Raw genomic sequence first — 19765 nt, 5'->3', positions numbered from 1 at the left:
AAAAAGCAAACATGCCAGGGCCGGTCAAACCCGGTAAGTGGGGTAAGCACCGCAGGGGGGCGCCTGCCTTCAAGGGCGCTGCTGCGGCGCTGCGGCGCCATACCACACCGCCCTTGGTGCTTTAAATCTTTAATTTACCTCAGTTCCAGCAGCCGCATCATTTGAAAGCCCTGCCCCGTCTCTAGCCTTCCCTCCCTTTGTGAGTTTGTTCCGCAGTCCCGCCTTCTGACGTCATTTCCTCGAGGGCGGGACTGCAGAACGAACTCACGAAGGGAGGGAAGGCTAGAGACGGGGCAAGTCTTTCAAATGACACGGCTGCTGGAATGGAGGTAAATTAAAGATTTAAAGCACCAAGGGCGGCGGGGGATGGGGGCGAAGGAGAATCGCTGGACAGGGGCAGGTTGGGAGAAGAGAGAAAGGAGATGCTGGGGGGGGGGGGGGGTGCGGGTGCCGGAGGGGGGGGGGCACGCGGGCACCAACTCATAGTCTGCAGGGGGGCGCCAGAGACCCTAGGACTGGCCCTGAAACACGCTAAACAAATACTTCTGTTCTGTGTTCACGGAAGAAAATCCTGGAGAAGGGCCATGATCTGCTAGCAAAGATACATATGAGAATGGAATAGATATTGCATCATTCATGGAAGAAAGTGTTAATGAACAACTTGAAAAACTGAAGGTGGGCAAAGCCATGGAACCAGACAGGATCCATCCCAGGATATTGAGGAAGCTTCGAGAGGTTCAGTCAGGTCCTCTTCAAGATTTGTTTAATAAATCCTTGGAGAAGGAAGAGGTTCCGCAGGATTGGAGAAGAGTGGATGTGGTTCCTCTTCACAATAGTGGTGACAGGGAAGAAGCAGGAAACTACTGGATGCATTGCTGAGGGAAAGGATAGTGAACTTCCTGGAATCCAATGGGTTACAAGATCCAATGCAGCATGGTTTTACCAAAGGTAAATTGTGCCAAACAAATCTGGTTGAATTGTTTGACATGAAGATATGCACTAGATGTGATCTACTTGGATTTCAGCAAAGCCTTCAACACAGTTTCTTATAGGAGGCTTTTGAACAAACTTGACAAGCTGAAATTAGGACTCAAAGTGGTGAACTGGATTAGAAACTGGTTGACAAACAGATGCCAGAGGATGGTGATAAATGGAAATCACTCCAAGGAAGGAAAGATGAGTAGTGGAGTGCCTCAGTGCTGGGGCCGATTCTGTTCAATGTATTTGTGAGCGACATTGCTGAAGGGTTAAAAGGTAAGGTTTGCCTTTTTAATGAGGATACCAAGATTTGTAATAGAGTACACACCCCAGAGAGAGTGGAAAACATGAAATAGGATCTGCAAAAATTAAAAGAATGGCCTAATGTTTGGCAGTTAAAATTTAATGCAAAGAAGTGCAGAGTGATGCATTTGGGAAGTAGAAATCTACGGGAGCCATATGACTTAGGAGGTGTGAGGCTGATATGCACAGACAGGGAGAGGGACCTTGGATGATAGTATCCGAGGGTCTGAAGGCAACAAAACAGTGTGACAAGGCGGTGGCCGTAGCCAGAAGGATGCTAGGCTGCATAGATAGAGGCATAACCAGAAGAAGAAAAGAGGCATTGATGTCCCTGTGTACAAGTCGCTGGTGAGGCCCAGCTGGAGCATTATGTTCAGTTTTAGAGGCCGTATCTGGCTAAGGATGTAAAAAGACTTGAAGGAGTCCAGAGGAAGGCAATAAAAATGGTATGGGGTTAGCGCCAAAAGACATACGAGAAGAGACCGGAAGACCTAAATATGTGTATCCTATAGGAAGGAAGGGACCTGGGAGATATGATACAGACATTTAAATATTTGAACGGTATAAATATAGAAACAAATATTTTCCAGAGAAGGGGAGACGGTAAAACTAGAGGACATGAATTGAGGATACGGGGTGGTAAACTTAGGATTAATGTTAGGAAATTATTTTTCAAGGAGAGGGTGGTGGTATGCCTGGAATGCCCTCCCGAGGGAGGTGGTAGAGACAAAAACAGTGAGAGAATTCAAAAAGGCATGGGATGGACGCAGAGAAGTAGAAAATGGATGGTATACAAAAACCAAAACTTAAATGGCTGCATGTGTGACTAGGTCAAGAGGCACTTAGATGGTGACTCCAACTGTGAAGAACAAAGGCCAGTGCCGGGCAGACTTTTACGGTCTGTGTCCCGCAAATGGCAAGATGGAGTCAGAGAGGCTGGAGTAGGTTCGACGGCAACTCCAGTAGTTGGAACGCAAGGACAGTGCTGGGTAGACTTCTACAGTCTATGTTCCAGAAACACCAAAGTAAGACCATGATCAACTATTTCATATCACATTCATTGTTGGTTTAATCATGAATTAAGTAGAGAGGTGTGGTAGCCGTGTTAGTCCACTCTTAGAGGTTATCAATAGAAATCAAACAAAATAAAACATGGAAAAGAAAATAAGATGATACCTTTTTTATTGAACATAACTTAATACATTTCTTGATTAGCAAGGGCAACCTTCGAAAGCTAATCAAGAAATGTTTTAAGTTATGTCCAATAAAAAAGGTATCATCTTATTTTCTTTTCCATGTTTTATTTTGTTTGATTTCTATTGATAATCATGAATTAATAATGAGTAGGACTGTTGGGCAGACTGGATGGACCATTCAGGTCTTTACCTGCCGTCATTTACTATGTTACTATATGCTAAAATAACAGACTGATTACTCATGCACCATCCTTCTACTCATATCTAATACACATTTACTTACAGGCGGACCAGGTAATCCACTTCTTCCAGGAATAACTTCAACCCCTCCTAGGACATAACCAGGCTCCCCCTAAAGAAGAGTCAATAAATCAGATTAATCTAAACAGGAAGTGATGGATCTTAAGAACTCATTTTGGGTAAGCCTTTCTGATAGCCAAGGCAAAGAGGTACAGTATGGTAAAAATAGGGGATCCTCTCTCATCACTCTTTACTCTGTCCATGCACAAATACCTTGCAATGCTGTCTAGAGCCTGCTGCTCATGAATGGCACGTTGGCCAAGTTTCCAGCAACTTAACAAGAGTGACCACTATAAACATCATTAGACATATTACCCAGTTGAAAAATGATTACACCATCTATTATCTGATACAAGATGACACACTTAATGCCTAACGTAACACACTGTACTATGGTAGCCATAACAGGAATGATTTACAAATCTTACAGTTTATCTCCGGAAGCTATTTCTTATAAGATTTTCATAGGTGTTTTTTTTTTTTTAATTTCTTACTTCAAAGTTAGCGTAACACCTACTCTTTCTCCTTTTGGTCCGGATGATCCTGGATAGCCTTGTGGCCCCTAAAAAATGAGACACTGCATATTTAGTTAAAGGTACAAGAAAGTAGATTGGCCTTATAAATGACATCAGACCTGTTAACCAATCAGAAGGCTCAGACATTCTCTTCACAGCTCTTGGTCATCACACTGTCTCACCTGGATTATCTGCCCCTCAGAACCAACCTAGTTTGAAAGCTACCTTCCTTTTCCCCATGGGCGTAGTTTGACTGTTTCATTTTGGGGGGGGGGGGGTAAAATGGAGAGGAGCATATTAGCATATTCATTTGCATATGTATATATATATTCAAATGAATATGCTAATATGGAGGAAGGAAGGAGGAAGGGAAAAAGAGCTGCCCGTCCTGTTTCTTTCCATCCCCTTCTCTTCCCCTCTCCACTCTATCCAGCGTTTCCCCTCCCCCTTCAAAGCATCTCCCAAACGACAACGTGGATGCAACAGCAGCAGCTCACACAGGTTTGCTTGCTGTGCTTGTGAACGGTGACGGCTGCGTGGGGGAGTGGAAATGGCTTCCTTACTTCTGTTACAGTGGACACCTATCTCCTGGCTCACTCCACTCCCGAAGCTGCAGAGGCGAACGGGCGGGTGCGAAAGCAGCAAGCAAGCAGCCACGCTGAACTCCGTCCTTCGCTTCCTGAATCCTGCCCTCTCTCTGCGTCCCGCCTTCCTCTGATGTCATTTCCTTTGGGGCGGGCGGGACGCTGAGAGGGCAGGATTCAGGAAGCGAAGGACGGAGTTCAGCGTGGCTGCTTTCCCACCTGCCCGTTCGCCGCTGCGGGAAAGAACTCGTCTTCGTCGTCTTGGTCATTTGGGGGGGGGCACTGCCCTCCCCTCGCCTCCCCCAGTCTATGCCCATGCTTTTCCCTTAGAGTCAAGTGGATGTTTAATGACTGCACTGAACATGTGTTACCTTACAGGCTGGTGGTATTAGGGAGTTACCACTAAACTACAGATACCTGTTTCATCAGGTACCACTCTATACAGCAACACATGAGGGAATAAAATGGCCGCTGCCTAACAGGATTATCTCAAGTAGAAATATAAAAGAAAGGCAGTAAAGGGAGAATCTCTTGGACTCTTGAGAGAGGCAATAGGATAGCAAAGAACAAGAGCTATGACTGCTCTTAATATTTCCATGTGAAAGCGGGACACTTAGAGGCAGCGGTTTAGACCTTTGAGATCTAAGATCGGACGAAAGGCGTCTTCCTTCTTTGGGACAAGAAAGTAGATGGAGTATCTGCCTTGTCCCCGTTTGGCCTGGGAAACTGGAATTATGGCCCGGAGTGCCAGCAAGGAATCTACGGTAGCCTGAGCCTCGATCACTTTGGTTCCCTTTTGACAAGGAGACCATAAGAAGAGAGGAGTGACAGGCCAAGAGAAAACTCCAACTTGTACCCTTCTGTAAGAATATTCAAATCCCACTGGTCTGTTATTATTTTGGCCCACTCCTCCCAAAACTCCTGAAAACGTCCTCCCACCAGAGGAACAGAAGAGTGGACCAAGCCTCATTGCGAAGCTCAGGAGGCATTGGGTGTTCTAGCTGACTTAGAGGAGGGCTTCCTGTCTGCATGAAAGGAACATTGACTGAAGACGGATGACCAGAAGCTTTTAGCTTATCCTCCGGCAACCACTGTGGCTTAGTTTCCCCCAGATCTTTCACCAAGTTGCTAGCCACTTGCCCCAAAAGGGCTGCCCAATGCTGCAACCAGAGTTGCTGATCTGCCATGACAGCCAAAGACATACTGTGGGCCGTAACTCATAACATGTCATTAAATGGGGAGGGGGTTGGATGAATGTTGCAAAAACAAAAAAAAATGCTGTTATTTCTCTTGTGAGTGAGGTAGTAAACTATTGTTACCCTTTTTGTTTTGGATTATCTGTTGTGACTTTGCTGCCTTGTACTTGTATATTTAGTTTTTCTCTTCTGAATAAAAATTATGGAACAAAAAAACTCATATCATAAATAACGTCTGCCAAGTAGACCAACCCCGCTTCCAGCTGGGTGTTGTGGTGCCCGTCTTGTGCTGCAGACTGTTGATGCCACTTCAGGCATGCTGTTGCCATAAACGAACTGCACACTGTCGCTTGAAGGCCCAAATTGGCCAAGGGCTTTTCAGCGTGCCTTCTAGTCTCCTATCCTATAGGTCTTTTATGGCAAGGCCCCCTTCCACTGGCAAGGTGGTCTTCTTAGTCACAGCCATAACAAGGGAGTCCACCTTGGGAATGTCAGGCCCTGAAGCTGTAAAATGGCAACAGTGCTCTGCGTGTGACAGGGGTGTAGCCAGACACCCAACTTTGGGTGGGCCTGTGCCCAAGATGGGTGGGCAGAAGAACCCCGCCCTGTCCCACAGATGATTTGGACTCTCCTTCTCTCACCTGCATGCCATATGGTCTCTCAAACATCCCCCCTCTCCTGCATACCTTTTAAATAGCAGAGTTTCACCGGTAGCGAGCAACCACTAATACACACTGCTCATGCTGGCCCCACAGCCTTTCCACTGATAAACTTCCTGTTTCCATATAGGTGGGAATACTTCAGAGGGAAGGCTGTGGGGCCGGTGCAAGCAGTATGTATCAGTCACTGCTCACTCCAGGTGAAGATCTGCTATTTACAAGGTATGCAGGAGGGTCAATTGTTGGGAGTTTTCAGCTTGTGGAGCTTCGGGATCCCTGTCAGTCACATCATAGGTGTGCTGCTACTGGGTGGGCCTGGGCCCACCCGGGCCCACCCTTGGCTACGCCACTGGTGTGTGATCAGAGGCTGTTCCACACTGCCAGTTGGTCTCGACAAAATGGCACCCATTCCTGCACTCTCCTGCATCAAATTGTGCACTGGCCCTGACGGAGAGCCCAAAGTCCCCAGCATATTCAGATGCTGTGCCATTACGCCAGAACCTGTAAGGGAGCTAAATCCTTGGTGGTAGTTCCAGATATTGTACAGTGTTTGTATTTATTTGTAGCATTTGTATCCCACATTTTCCCACCTTTTTGCAGGCTCAATGTGGCTTACGTTATGCCGTGATGGCAATCGCCAATTCCGGGTACAGGATTACAAATGGTATTACATTAAGGTGCATACATACATGGTTAAGAAGAGTGCATGGTGGTATTGCATAGTGGTTTCTGAGTGATAGCGAGTTGTAACATAGGTTAGTTCATCGACTATAGAGTTATCGTTTTCAACTTAGGAAATGAAGTGGTAGTGCGTATTGTGTAGCTTTCATTAATAGCGGTGAGGTTAAACAGTCAGGCGATAAGAGTTCGGTTTTGTCTAGTTCGTGTAGAGTCTAATTATTTTGTATATGGAACATTGTGCTAAGCCTTCTTGAACAGGTCCGTTTTCAGTAGTCTACGGAAGATTGTTAGGTCTTGTGTTGATTTTATGGCCTTCGGTAATGCGTTCCATAGTTGCATGCATATGTAGGAGAAGCTGGATGCGTATGTGGATTTATATTTTAGTCCTTTACAGCAGGGGTAGTGGAGATTGAGGAAAGTTTGTGATGATCTTTTTGCGTTCCTAGTAGGCAAGTCTTACTTTATAATACACTGGCTTTGGCACCACACCACCTAAGAGAGAAGGGTCTTTGTCTAGCACAGTCCTTGTGTTTAGGAGAAAAGGATTAGGGAACCAGCAACAGAACCAAGAAAGGTGCTGTACTGATTCAGTTGAAGTCTGGAATGAGGAACCAGAGTCAGTGTCTTGGGTCAGGTAGGGCTGAGTCCAGGGGTGGGGAAAGGAGCCACAGTCACTAGGGAATGCAATACTGGATTGGCCACTGTTGGATACTGGATGCTGGGCTTGATGGACCTTCGGTCTGTCCCAGTATAGCAATGCTTATGTACTTAGTTGCTGGAATAAGGTCTATGATTTTAGGTTCCAGAGAATTCCTTGGCCCTTGGCCTCCAGCAGAAGGCAGTCCCTTCAATGGCCAGACTAAAGTAAGTGGCAGAGCCAGCCATTTGTGTCCTTGAATCATACTAACTTCTGGTGGCTACACAGTAAAGGACTCCTCTCATGTTTTTTTTCCCCATGATGTAGGAGTTAGTTTACTATTGCCTTTTCCTGTGCAGTGTGAGGCACCATTATGTCACTGCTGCCTATGGGGTGTGGGGTGTGGGGGAGGGGGATGTCCTGGACTGGCATTGCTGCCAGAACCTGCCTAGCATCAGACCCAAGGCAATGGAGGATTAAGTGTCTTGCTCATGGCTACAATGAATTGCCATTGGATTTGGACTTGGGCCTTCTAGTTCCCAATACACTGCTCTAACGACTAAGCTACTCCTCCACACTAATTTGCAAGGGGAGGGATGCAAATCAGGGAGAAACCTCTCTGAGTGATTCTTAAAGAAGGCTTAGAGCAGCACAGCCCAACAGAAACCAAAGAAGCATAAAAGGGCTTGGATAAACAGTGGTACCCTAACATCTGAATCAGATCGCCATCATCTACAGACAATTAATGTTATTTCTCTAGAACTTCAATACTTACAGTATCACCTTGAATTCCAGGAAAACCCTGCCAAATAAAGAGAAAAAAAAATTACAAAACGATTCATTTCTTTATAGCGAGAGTTTTCTATAACTTGAAACAAAACCAGAACCTTTGGTTTGATTCCGCACGATTCGATGGGCTGAAACCCCAAGCACAAATCTCAACACACCAATTCATCTCCTCTGCTTTTTTTCTTAAAATACCATAAAAGAAAAAAAACAACATAAAAGCCCCCTAATACAAACAGGGACAATATTCAAAACGGTTGCAGTTGTCCAGATATTTCCCTGTAGTGTGACTATCTGGGAAATATTCAACCAAATAGCACCACTCAATCCCCCCCCCCCCCCCCCCCCCAGTATTCAAAACCATTGAATTTGTCCAGTTAAATGGCACTTAACTGACTATCGAATGATATTCAGCAGGGGATAACCGGCTATTCCCCGCTGTGTATTCCGGGTTAGTAGCTATGACGTAACCGGCTATATCGCACAATATAGCTGGCTATCTCCGACTATTTAGCACATAGCTGGCTATTGAAAGCGGTCACATCGGGGATCGGGCCGTAAAATATCTGGAATATCTTTAGCTAGTTTAAACTTAAACCAGCTATCTTCGAATATTAACTCGGCCGGATAAGTTTAAACTGGTCAAAATAAACTGGATATTCAATGCCAGTCACCAGAAATGGCCTGGCATTGAATACCTGGGCTGACCGCTGACCGCAGGAGTTAGCTGGGCTCCCTCCCGTGGTCTGAATATCAGCCCCAATATCCTTACAGACTATCTTGGTACTACCCAGATTCTGCCAGGCTGCTGTGCGCACAGCTGGGAAGGAGTTTAGAGTTATCTGGTTAGCGGCAATATTCAGTTTGTTAACAGTATAACTATCCTGTTAAAGTTGGGATAGGAAAAAGACAACATTCCAGCAATGAGGCTATCCTAACCTTGTCTGGGTAGCTCTCTGGTAAGCACCAATGGTCAACAAGTCAGCTATCCAGATTTAATTTAGCCACGGCAGCCAGCATTTAAAAAAAAACACCGACTGCCCAGCTATTATTGATCCAATCCATTTTAGTTACCCAAGTTTATGTAGTGGCAAACCCAAGTTCACCACATAAATATGTACAGGAGCATAATTCCACACATCTGGACTGGTCTGGAGAGACGATAAGCAATACCATATAAGTGATATATTTATTGTCATATAGTTGATGAGGCCCCATCTTGGATTTGGCGTTCTCTCATCTCTTCCATGGAGTTTAGCTATTTGGTTATATATCTGGGACCATTCAACTGATGAGATACAGATGTCATGAATCCTTACTCTATGCATAGGAGCCAAATTTTCAAAATTATTGGGGGTGCTAAGTAGGGGTGTGCTGGTAAATTTTTAACAACAGGCTCTTTCTCCGGACGTAGCCAGCTCTGCAGTTGGAAGGGCCAGGGGTGGCCGGGGGGGGGGGGGGCAACACTTGCCTCTCTCTCCTCCCTCCCTTCGTGCGGGCACCCTAGGCATACCTTTGCTGGCAGCCAATAAATGGACTGCCACCACTCCCAACGTCTTGCTCTGAGCAACATGCTGGAACTTCTCTCACATGCTCGAGAAGTCCCAGCCTGCTGCCCAGAGCTGGAAACAAGGAGCTGGGAGCAGCAGTAGTCTATTTACTTGGCTGGCAGGGCTCAGCATCCCCACCAGCAAAGTAAAAGATAATTCAGCAGGGGGCCCAAGCCCACATTTTGGGAGCCAGTTGTTAAAGTAGCCATGGAGGGCCCTACTTTAACAACCGGCTCCCAAAATTCTTAAAAACTTAACAACCGGCTCTTACGAGCCTGTGAGAGCCTGCTCCAGCACACCACTGGACTGCTAAGCCCAATGGAAATGACCCCTTCCTGGACACATACAAGGAATTTTCTCTATATTGGGGGTCCTCAAGCACCCACAGCACCCACAGCAGAGTCGGCTCCAATGACTCTATGACATTTACAATCCAAACAGGTGCCTGAGGTACAGGACTGTCCAAACTTTTTTTTTTTATTTTATAGAAGTCTTTATTGGATATTGTTAACACATAATAAAGCATATGCAGTTCCATACAGTACTATTTTGTACAAAGCATGGCGTATCTAACAGGAACTTATAAACAAACAGGTCAACATGAACATTATTTGTGTCCGCTCTAGGTCTACTATCATTTTGACTCCAAATATTTTTTTTATTTTTACAGATTAGTTCCTACCCTCTCCAACCAGGACTGTCCAAACTTTTAATAAATATCAGTGGCAGATATAGATCTGATCTCGTAGTTCCAAGTTCATTACTCCATTTATTATGCCATGACACTCAGTAAAGTAAGTGCTGGTTAAATACGCTCACTACATCTCCAATATCCTATATAATAATTTGCACCTCCAACATTCTACGTCTGGATGCCTGGGTTCGTAACATCCATTCCCACTCATTGCCCCGCCCTTGCGTCAAAGCATAATGACATCAGAGGGCGGAACAATGAGAGGGAAGGGAACGCTGGAGGCGAGCTGACATCAGGAGGGGTGTTACGAACGGAACGGAAGCCAGCGCCAGCCAGCCAGCCAGAGAACGTTCAGGTACAAATCGAGGGGAGGAGAGAATCGCGGGACATCGAGGGGAGGGAGGGAAGGAGGAAGGAAGGAAGGAAGGAAGGGAAGGGGAGGGGAAGGCCGGGCAGAGGAGAATTGATGGACATGGATGGGATGGGAGGACAGTAAAGGAGAGAATCGCGGGACATGGATGGGAAGGCAGGGAAGAGGAGAATTGCTGGACATGGAGGGGAGAGGAGGGAAGAATCCGCTGGACATGGAGGGGAGGGCAGGGGAGAGAGAAAAAAAAAGCTTACAGGACAGCCTACCTAGGGCCCGTTTCATTGTTGAGGAAACGGGCATGGTTCCACTAGTTTTCAAATAAAACTATTTATAATATAATAAAAAGTATAATAAAAAAAGTCATTGGTACAGCACAAATCACTCTATTGTGGATCTTAAGTTTCTGGTCTTCAAAATTTACAATCCACATTGGCGCAGGAATAATATCAATAATGTGCTTGTGAGAGAGGAAAAACGGCTTATTTATGAGTTCAGATACCGTGGTGCCTACAGGCCTCAACCAAGAGATTGATCACCACCCCTCCCTTTAATCTCATTTTTTCACTACATTTTTCTTACCATAACATTCTTTTATTATTCTGTTTTAGCTTCCTAGGTTTTAAGATTCATAACAGACAAAATGCTTTTATGTAATAATTATAACATATTGCACACCATAATTGGTTTAACTAGTGAATATATGTTTGCACAATATTTCATAATATTATTTCATGCACTATTTAGTTTTCATACATTCACATTCACCATCGATTATAATTTCTGTACAAGCATTAGAAGGGTATTATATTTGTGGGTATATTTTTTATCATTATTTATTATTATTCAGAATTCACACCACTCTCACATGTTACTTGTTAAGACATCAGTAACATATGTATTCATTGTTTTCGTGTACACTCTTCCTCATTTCACAATTCACATCACATTTTGGACACTTCATTCCCAGTGATTTACTAGTTTTCACGTTTACATTCAAAGCCAGCACCAGTTACTTGAGCGAGTTTTACAGAAGCCCCAGCGTCCCATTCCCCTTCCATCAATTTAATTTGAACTGAGCACCCCCCCTTTTGGGGGGGGGGAGGGGCTCCTGTTCTCTTTATGCAGCAGACCAGTATGCATTATTGTGCACCTCGTTGCCCCATTATATCGCTTTTAACATATTACACACCATAATTGGTTCAACTAGTGAATATATGTTTGCACAATATTTCATAATATTATTTCATGCACTATTTAGTTTTCATACATTCACATTCACCATCGATTATAATTTCTGTACAAGCATTAGAACGGTATTATATTTGTGGGTATATTTTTATCATTATTTATTATTATTTCAGAATTCACACCACTCTCACATGTTTCTTGTTAAGACATCAGTAACGTATGTATTCATTGTTTTCGTGTACACTCTTCCTCATTTCACAATTCACATCACATTTTGGACACTTCATTCCCAGTGATTCACTAGTTTTCACGTTTACATTGAAAACCAGCACCAGTTACTTGAGAGTTTTACGGAAGTCTTTTCTCGGAGTGGAGGTGTAGCCTAGTGGTTAGTGCAGCAGACTTCGGTCCTGGGGAACGGGGATCGATTCCCGCTGCAGCTCCTTGTGACTCTGGGTAAAGTCACTTAACCCTCCGTTGCCCCGCTTTGGAGAAAAGCGTCCCATTCCCCTTCCCTTTTTATCAATTTAATTTGAACTAAGCACCCCCCTTGGGGGCGGGGGGCTCCTGTTCTCTTTATGCAGCAGACCAGTATACATTATTGTGCACCTCGTTGCCCCATTATACCGCTTTTAACATGTTACACACCATAATTGGTTTAACTAGTGAGTATATGTTTGCACAATATTTCATAATATTATTTCATGCACTATTTAGTTTTCATACATTCACATTCACCATCGATTATAATTTCTGTACAAGCATTAGAAGGGTATTATATTTGTGGGTATATTTTTTATCATTATTTATTATTATTCAGAATTCACACCACTCTCACATGTTACTTGTTAAGACATCAGTAACATATGTATTCATTGTTTTCGTGTACACTCTTCCTCATTTCACAATTCACATCACATTTTGGACACTTCATTCCCAGTGATTTACTAGTTTTCACGTTTACATTCAAAGCCAGCACCAGTTACTTGAGCGAGTTTTACAGAAGCCCCAGCGTCCCATTCCCCTTCCATCAATTTAATTTGAACTGAGCACCCCCCCTTTTGGGGGGGGGGGAGGGGCTCCTGTTCTCTTTATGCAGCAGACCAGTATGCATTATTGTGCACCTCGTTGCCCCATTATATCGCTTTTAACATATTACACACCATAATTGGTTCAACTAGTGAATATATGTTTGCACAATATTTCATAATATTATTTCATGCACTATTTAGTTTTCATACATTCACATTCACCATCGATTATAATTTCTGTACAAGCATTAGAACGGTATTATATTTGTGGGTATATTTTTTATCATTATTTATTATTATTCAGAATTCACACCACTCTCACGTTTCTTGTTAAGACATCAGTAACGTATGTATTCATTGTTTTCGTGTACACTCTTCCTCATTTCACAATTCACATCACATTTTGGACACTTCATTCCCAGTGATTCACTAGTTTTCACGTTTACATTGAAAGCCAGCACCAGTTACTTGAGAGTTTTACGGAAATCTTTTCTCGGAGTGGAGGTGTAGCCTAGTGGTTAGTGCAGCAGACTTCGGTCCTGGGGAACGGGGATCGATTCCCGCTGCAGCTCCTTGTGACTCTGGGTAAAGTCACTTAACCCTCCGTTGCCCCGCTTTGGAGAAAAGCGTCCCATTCCCCTTCCCTTTTTATCAATTTAATTTGAACTAAGCACCCCCCCTTTGGGGGGGGGGGGGGGGGCTCCTGTTCTCTTTATGCAGCAGACCAGTATACATTATTGTGCACCTCGTTGCCCCATTATACCGCTTTTAACATGTTACACACCATAATTGGTTTAACTAGTGAATATATGTTTGCACAATATTTCATAATATTATTTCATGCACTATTTAGTTTTCATACATTCACATTCACCATCGATTATAATTTCTGTACAAGCATTAGAACGGTATTATATTTGTGGGTATATTTTTATCATTATTTATTATTATTTCAGAATTCACACCACTTTCACATGTTTCTTGTTAAAAGACATCAGTAACATTTGTATTCATTGTTTTCGTGTACACTCTTCCTCATTTCACATCACCTTATGGACACTTCATTCCCAGTGATTCACTAGTTTACACGTTCACATTCAAAGCCAGCACCAGTTACTTGAGTGAGTTTTAGAGATACCTTTCCTCGGACCGGAGGATTAGCCTAGCGGTTAGTGCAGCGAACTTCGGTTATGGGGAAGTGAGATCGATTCCCGCTGCAGCTCCTCCTGACTCAGGGTAAATTCACTTAACCCTCCGTTGCCCCAGATAAACCGCTTTGGATGTGGTTGCAAAAACTGTAGAAAAGCGGTATATCGAGTCCCATTCCCCCTTCCCTTTTTTCCAATTTAATTTGAATTGTGCTCTCCTACCGCCCCCCCTTTTTTTTGGGGGGGGGGGGGAGGGGGAGGAGGGGCTCCTGGTCTCTATATGCAGCTGACCAGTATGCATCATTGTGCACGTCGTAGCCCCATTATATCACTTTTTTGCTAAGTGGGAACCTATTTTCCGAAATGTGCAGTTACATACAGTGTTTATATTACAGGTTAGCGCTACTTTTACGTATGTTTCTTTGCCACCTCTTTTTACTTTTGGATCGTTATAGCATGCACAAGTTAATTTTTTTGAATGCCTTTTTCACAATGTCTCATTGATCTTTTTAGGAGACAGCCCATGACGTTCCTTTTTAGGATCACTCGGTTAGCATTTATGAACCGAGAGCGCGAGTATGTTAATAGCCGGCTTCAATTAACGTTTTCTATCCAAATTATAACATTTATATCTTGCCATGTGTTTGAGTATATTGCAAGACATTGTTTCTCTTTGCTTTCTTATCACCTTTGATTTTGGTATTAAAACATCAATATACTTTCATGGATATTTCTTTCTTCTAAATCGGATAGTCAGTGAGTTTTGTTTTATTTTTTTTTGTGCACCTTGCTTAATTTTTTTTTTTTTAATACATTATGTTCTCTACCAATAGGGCTTTTGAAAGTTTGGGAAGTGCATGATTTATTTATGCAAGGTCATTTTTTAAAGACCTCCAGCCCAGACATAATTCTTTGCTGCGTCCATTTCTACCCGGCAAGACTCTTTTACGCCAGTCAGTTCTCCATGTTGGCAAATATATTTACCGTTCCATTATTTTTCCTTATGTCTTTCATTTAACATACATTGTTTACATTATTCTTGGTTTGATTTTCACACCCACAGAATGTCCCTTTCGAACCACACTTCCATCTTTGCTTTTATCCATTGTTTTTATACACTGGTTATTTTATTACCTACTTTTTTTAATTTTATTTTTTTATTATCGGGCCCTTTTACAGAGTGGTGGTAAGCCTAACACAGCAGTAAGCCCAACACGGGCTTACCACTCATTATTCTGGGACGACTGTCAGCCCAACGCGGCTGCCGGCGGTAATTCCAGGCCCCCCCCCCCCCCAGAAATGGTTAGCGTGGTGGTAACCTGGCAGTAATCGGGTGTCACCGCACGCTGACTGGTTACCACCGGGTTACTGTGGGAGCCCTTACCTCCACCTCAGTGGGTGGCGGTAAAGGATCCCTGCCACATGGCCACGCGGTAAGAGTTTTCTTACCATACGGCCATTTTGTTTTTAGGGCTTTTTGCCCACTGCGGTAGAAAGAGCCCTGCATTGGAGCCGACTCTGTGGGTGCTGTGGGTGCTTGAGCACCCCCAGTATTGAGAAAATTCCTTGTATGTGTCCAGGGAGGGGTTATTTTCATTGGGCTTAGCACCCCCCCAATAATTTTGAAAAGTTGGCTCCTTTGCCTGGCATGCGGGAAAAATGGCCCCCGCCACTATCACAAGGCTCTTTTCCCACAGCTTGGTAAAAGGACCCCTGATTTTTTTTATTATATGATTGATTATTTTGTATATTGTTTTATTTGAAAATGTGGGGTTCGTTCCTGCCCCCAAAGACACCACCAGACCTTCCTAAGGTAGGCTTAAGGAGGGCCTATGGGTGGAATGAGGGGGGGGAGTGATAGTGGGGAAGGAGGCAAAGAGAGGGGGGCCTCTGCCGGGGGGGGGGGGCAGCCTGGGAGGGGTACCCTTAGGGTCAGGTGGGGGGAGGGAGTTGGAGGGGAGTTTTTGTTTACAGTTTCAGTTTCTTCTGAATCCAAGCGGCCAGTTTTGGTCACAGATTCAAGATCCTGGGTTTGGTCTGTCTCTAAAGCAGACTACATCGAGCCACATCATTGATCCATTTGCCATCCAGTCTCAGAAATCAATCAGGTTTGTTTGGCATGATTTATTTGTGGTTATTTTCAAATCACCTTACATACTTCTCAGTGTGCAACAGCAGCTAAGCAAGCAAATAAAATGTTAGGAATTATTTATTTATTTGCTGCATTTGTTTCCCACATTTTCCCACCTATTTGCAGGCTCAATGTGGCTTACATTATGCCGCAATGGCGATCACCATTAATGGAATGATAAGTACAGGGTGGTGTTACAATTAAGGTATATAAAAATATCAAGTGAATTAGAAGTAAATAAATAATTCAAACAGGTATGTAAGATCAAGGACAAGGTATAACGTTCAATAATAACAATGTGATTAAAGTAACTAGATTAAAGGGTTCAATGTTGGTTTGTTCATTAGGAAAAGAATGGAAAACAAAATGCCTTTGTATTGATCCGTGATGCAACCTCACTTCGAATACTGTGTGCAATTCTGGTCACCACATTAAAAAAAAAAAAAAAAGATATAGAGAAATTAGAAAAGGTACAGAGAAGGGCAACAAAAATGATAAAGGGGATGGGGATAACTTCCCTATAAGCTTGGAGAAGAGACGGCTAAGAGGAGGTATGATGGAGGTCTATAAAATACAGAGTGGAATGGGTAGACATGAATTGCTTTTAACTCTTCCCAAAAATATAAGAACTAGGAGACATACAGTGAAGCTACTAAGTAGTTAATTTAAAACAAACTGGAGAAAAAAATGTCTTCACTCAATGTATAATTAAGCTCTTCAATTCATTGCTATAGAATGTGGTAAAAGCAGTTAGCTTAGCAAGGTTTAAATACGGTTTAGCACAATTTCCAAAAAGAAAAGTCCATAAGCCATTGTTAAGATGGACTTGAGAAAATCCACTGCTTATTTCTAGTTGGTGAATAAAGCACATGTTTACCATAATTCCTGGTGATCCCGGGGGTCCTGTGCGTCCAGGTCTCCCTGGCAACCCTGGAATTCCATCTTTTCCAGGCAAACCCTATAGACAGGGAGCAGAATGTGCATTATTATCAATAGCTTTGCCTTATGTTATTGCAAAAAAAATTGTTAATTGCTGTTTGTAATGAGTGGATAATAAAAATAACTTCTCTGCAGTCTGAAACAGGTCAATGGACACCCCCTTCGCCAAACAAATGAGTCACAGATCCATCACATCATATATATAAACACATACATACAGACACACATTTCTGTCTCTACTGCTTATCTTTTAGGTTTTAGCAGGATGCATTTCCAAAGGTTTAGTCAGGCTCTACACAAATAAGAACATGGCTTATACAGGTGGAATGGCTGAATCTGCTGGAGTGGATTTTCAGCTGCTTCAATTTGCTCCAACTTATATTCTACTAGTAAAAAAGGCCCGTTTCTGAGACAAATGAAACGAGCGCTAGCAAGGTTTTCCTCGGAGTGTGTGTGTTTGAGAGAGTGTGTGTGAGAGTGACTGTATGAGAGAGAGACAGAGTGAATGTGCGAGTGTGTGTGACAGAGTGAGACTGTCTGTGTGAGAGTGTGTGTGTGAGAATGAGAGTGTGTGTGTGTGTGTGTGAGAAAGAATGAGTGTGCGCCGCAGGGCCCCACCCTCTGTCTCCCGCTCTCCTTCCCCCTCCCCCTGTCTTCCCTCCCCCCTTCCTTCCCCTCCCCCCTCCCAGCTTCAGGGTCGTGGCCCTCCCTCCGCCTTTCAGGGTCATGGCCCCCCTCCCACCCACGTTCAGGGTCCCTCCCTCCCACTCCCACGTTCAGGCTGGCTGGCTCCCTCCCTCCCTCCCTCCCTCCCACATTCAGGCTGCTTTTCTCCCTTGCTTCCTCCCAGTTTCAGTTTCCTTCCGGCCTCATTAGAACGTTGGAGGTGCATTTTATATAGAGAGATAAGTTATACACATAAGATGGACACACACCCATAGCCCCCTCCCTACACACACATATATCCCCTTGCAGTTACACACTATAGCACTTAGGCGTGACTTTATAGAATAGCGCAAGGGTGGGCAACTTCTTTCCTCGAGGGCTGCAATATGCATAAGGGAAAAGAAATGGGACTTGATATACCTCCTTTCTGTGTTTTTTTTTGCAACCACATTCAAAGTGGTTTACATATTATATACAGGTACTTGTTTGTACCTGGGGCAATAGAGGGTTAAGTGACTTGCCCACAAGGAGTTGCAGTGGGAATCAAAGTCAGTTCCTCAGGACCAAAGTCCACTGCACTAATCACTAGGCCACTCCTCCAATCTACCAGCATACAATGGAGGCAGTGCATGCAAAGAGATCTCATGCATATTCAATGGGGAAATCCTGAAAACCCAACTGGATTGTGGCCCTCAAGGACTAAGGTTCCCCGCCCCTGGAATAGCATCTAGTGTGCTTACGTAAATACTGGCCAGTTTTGGCACCTCTGTCCAGTGTAAGTGTTGTATAAATATAGCCATCCCATTATAGGACTGCCCTTCATGTGAATAGCCAGCTTATTTTTGAAGGAGAAGGGCGCTCATCTTCCAACACAAATCGGGAGATGGGCATCCTTCTCCTAAGGGCGGCCAAATCACCATAATCGAAAGCCGATTTTGGCCTCCCTCAACTGCAGTCCATCGCAGAAGTGGCCACAGTTTAAGGGGGCGTGTCGGAGGCATAGAGAAGGCGTAGCGAAGGTGGAACTGGGGCGTGGTTAACACATGGGCGCTCTCGGCCGATAATGGAAAAAAGAAGGGCGGCCCTGATGAGCATTTGGCCAGTTTTACTTGGTCCATTTATTTTCAGGACCAAGCCTCAAAAAGGTGTCCAAACTGACCAGATGACCACCGGAGGGAATCGAGGATGACCTCCCCGTACTCCCCCAGTGGTCACCAACCCCCTCCCACCCCAAAAAAAATTAAAAACATTTTTTTGCCAGCCTCTATGCCAGCCTCAAATGTCATACCCAGCTCCATCACAGCAGTATGCAGGTCCCTGGAGCAGTTTTAGTGGGTGCAGTGCACTTCAGGTAGGCAGACCCAGGCCCACCCCCCCCCCCTACCTGTTACACTTGTGGTGGTAAATGTGAGCCCTCCAAAACCCACCCGAAACCCACTGTGCCCACATGTAGGTGCCCCCCTTCACCCATAAGGTGGGTACAGTTGTGGAGAGTGGGTTTTGGGGGAGATTTGGGGGGCTCAGCACCCAAGGGAAGGGAGCTATGTACCTTGGAGCAATTAATGAAGTCCACTGCAGTGCCCCCTAGGGTGCCCGGTTGGTGTCCTGGCATGTGAAGGGGGCCAGTGCACTACGAATGCTGGCCCCTCCCACGACCAAATGCCTTGGATTTGGGCGTTTTTGAGATGGCAACTCTTGGTTTCCATTATCGGCGAAAACCGAGTTTGCCCATCGCTAATGTCGACCTAAATGTTAGGATTTGGGCAGCCCGGACCGTATTATCAAAACGAAAGATAGGCGCCCATCTTTTTTGATAATACAGTTGGTTCCGCCCCTTCCCTAGTTCACCCTTAGAGATGGGCACCCTTAGAGATGGCCGCCCATGTTCGATTATGCCCCTCCACGACTCCAAAATATAGTGTCACAACTTTGTACCATAACATTTTATCTATCTGTATTAGTCCTATCAATGTAGAGACTAAAATAATGTTGATACGTAGAGAAATCCATTTTAAGTGGACAATTGTTTGTCTTTTGGAGAGAATATTTGTGAAAAAGGTCCATTGCCTCTAGTCTGCATGCACTTTATCTCTTTCCTGTCTGATATTGTAGCTCCTTTCTCAATCCTGCTTTCTGAATTAGTGCATTGTGAACCACCCCGACAGCCTACTGATTAGACAGTATATCAAACCGGAAATAAGCTTGGGAACTTT

At 44.3% G+C, this 19765-nt stretch overlaps 1 protein-coding gene across 1 annotated transcript in view; it reads right to left on the bottom strand.

Moving 5' to 3' along the window:
• LOC115478999 (collagen alpha-1(VII) chain-like) overlaps nucleotides 1–19765 on the bottom strand; it is a 309662-nt gene that overhangs the window by 222885 nt on the left and 67012 nt on the right. Inside the window, exons 30-33 of the mRNA XM_030216704.1 lie at nucleotides 16825–16905; nucleotides 7825–7851; nucleotides 3295–3339; nucleotides 2761–2829 (exon numbers count right to left, since the gene is read on the bottom strand). Of these exons, the coding sequence (XP_030072564.1) occupies nucleotides 2761–2829; nucleotides 3295–3339; nucleotides 7825–7851; nucleotides 16825–16905 (222 nt within the window). The remainder of the gene's footprint in view (nucleotides 1–2760; nucleotides 2830–3294; nucleotides 3340–7824; nucleotides 7852–16824; nucleotides 16906–19765) is intronic.

The sequence above is a fragment of the Microcaecilia unicolor genome, chromosome 10 (assembly GCF_901765095.1).
Source record: "Microcaecilia unicolor chromosome 10, aMicUni1.1, whole genome shotgun sequence".
NCBI lineage: Eukaryota > Metazoa > Chordata > Amphibia > Gymnophiona > Siphonopidae > Microcaecilia > Microcaecilia unicolor.
The sequence above is the reverse complement of the archived record's forward strand: the minus strand, read 5'-3'. Positions and strand labels throughout refer to the sequence as shown.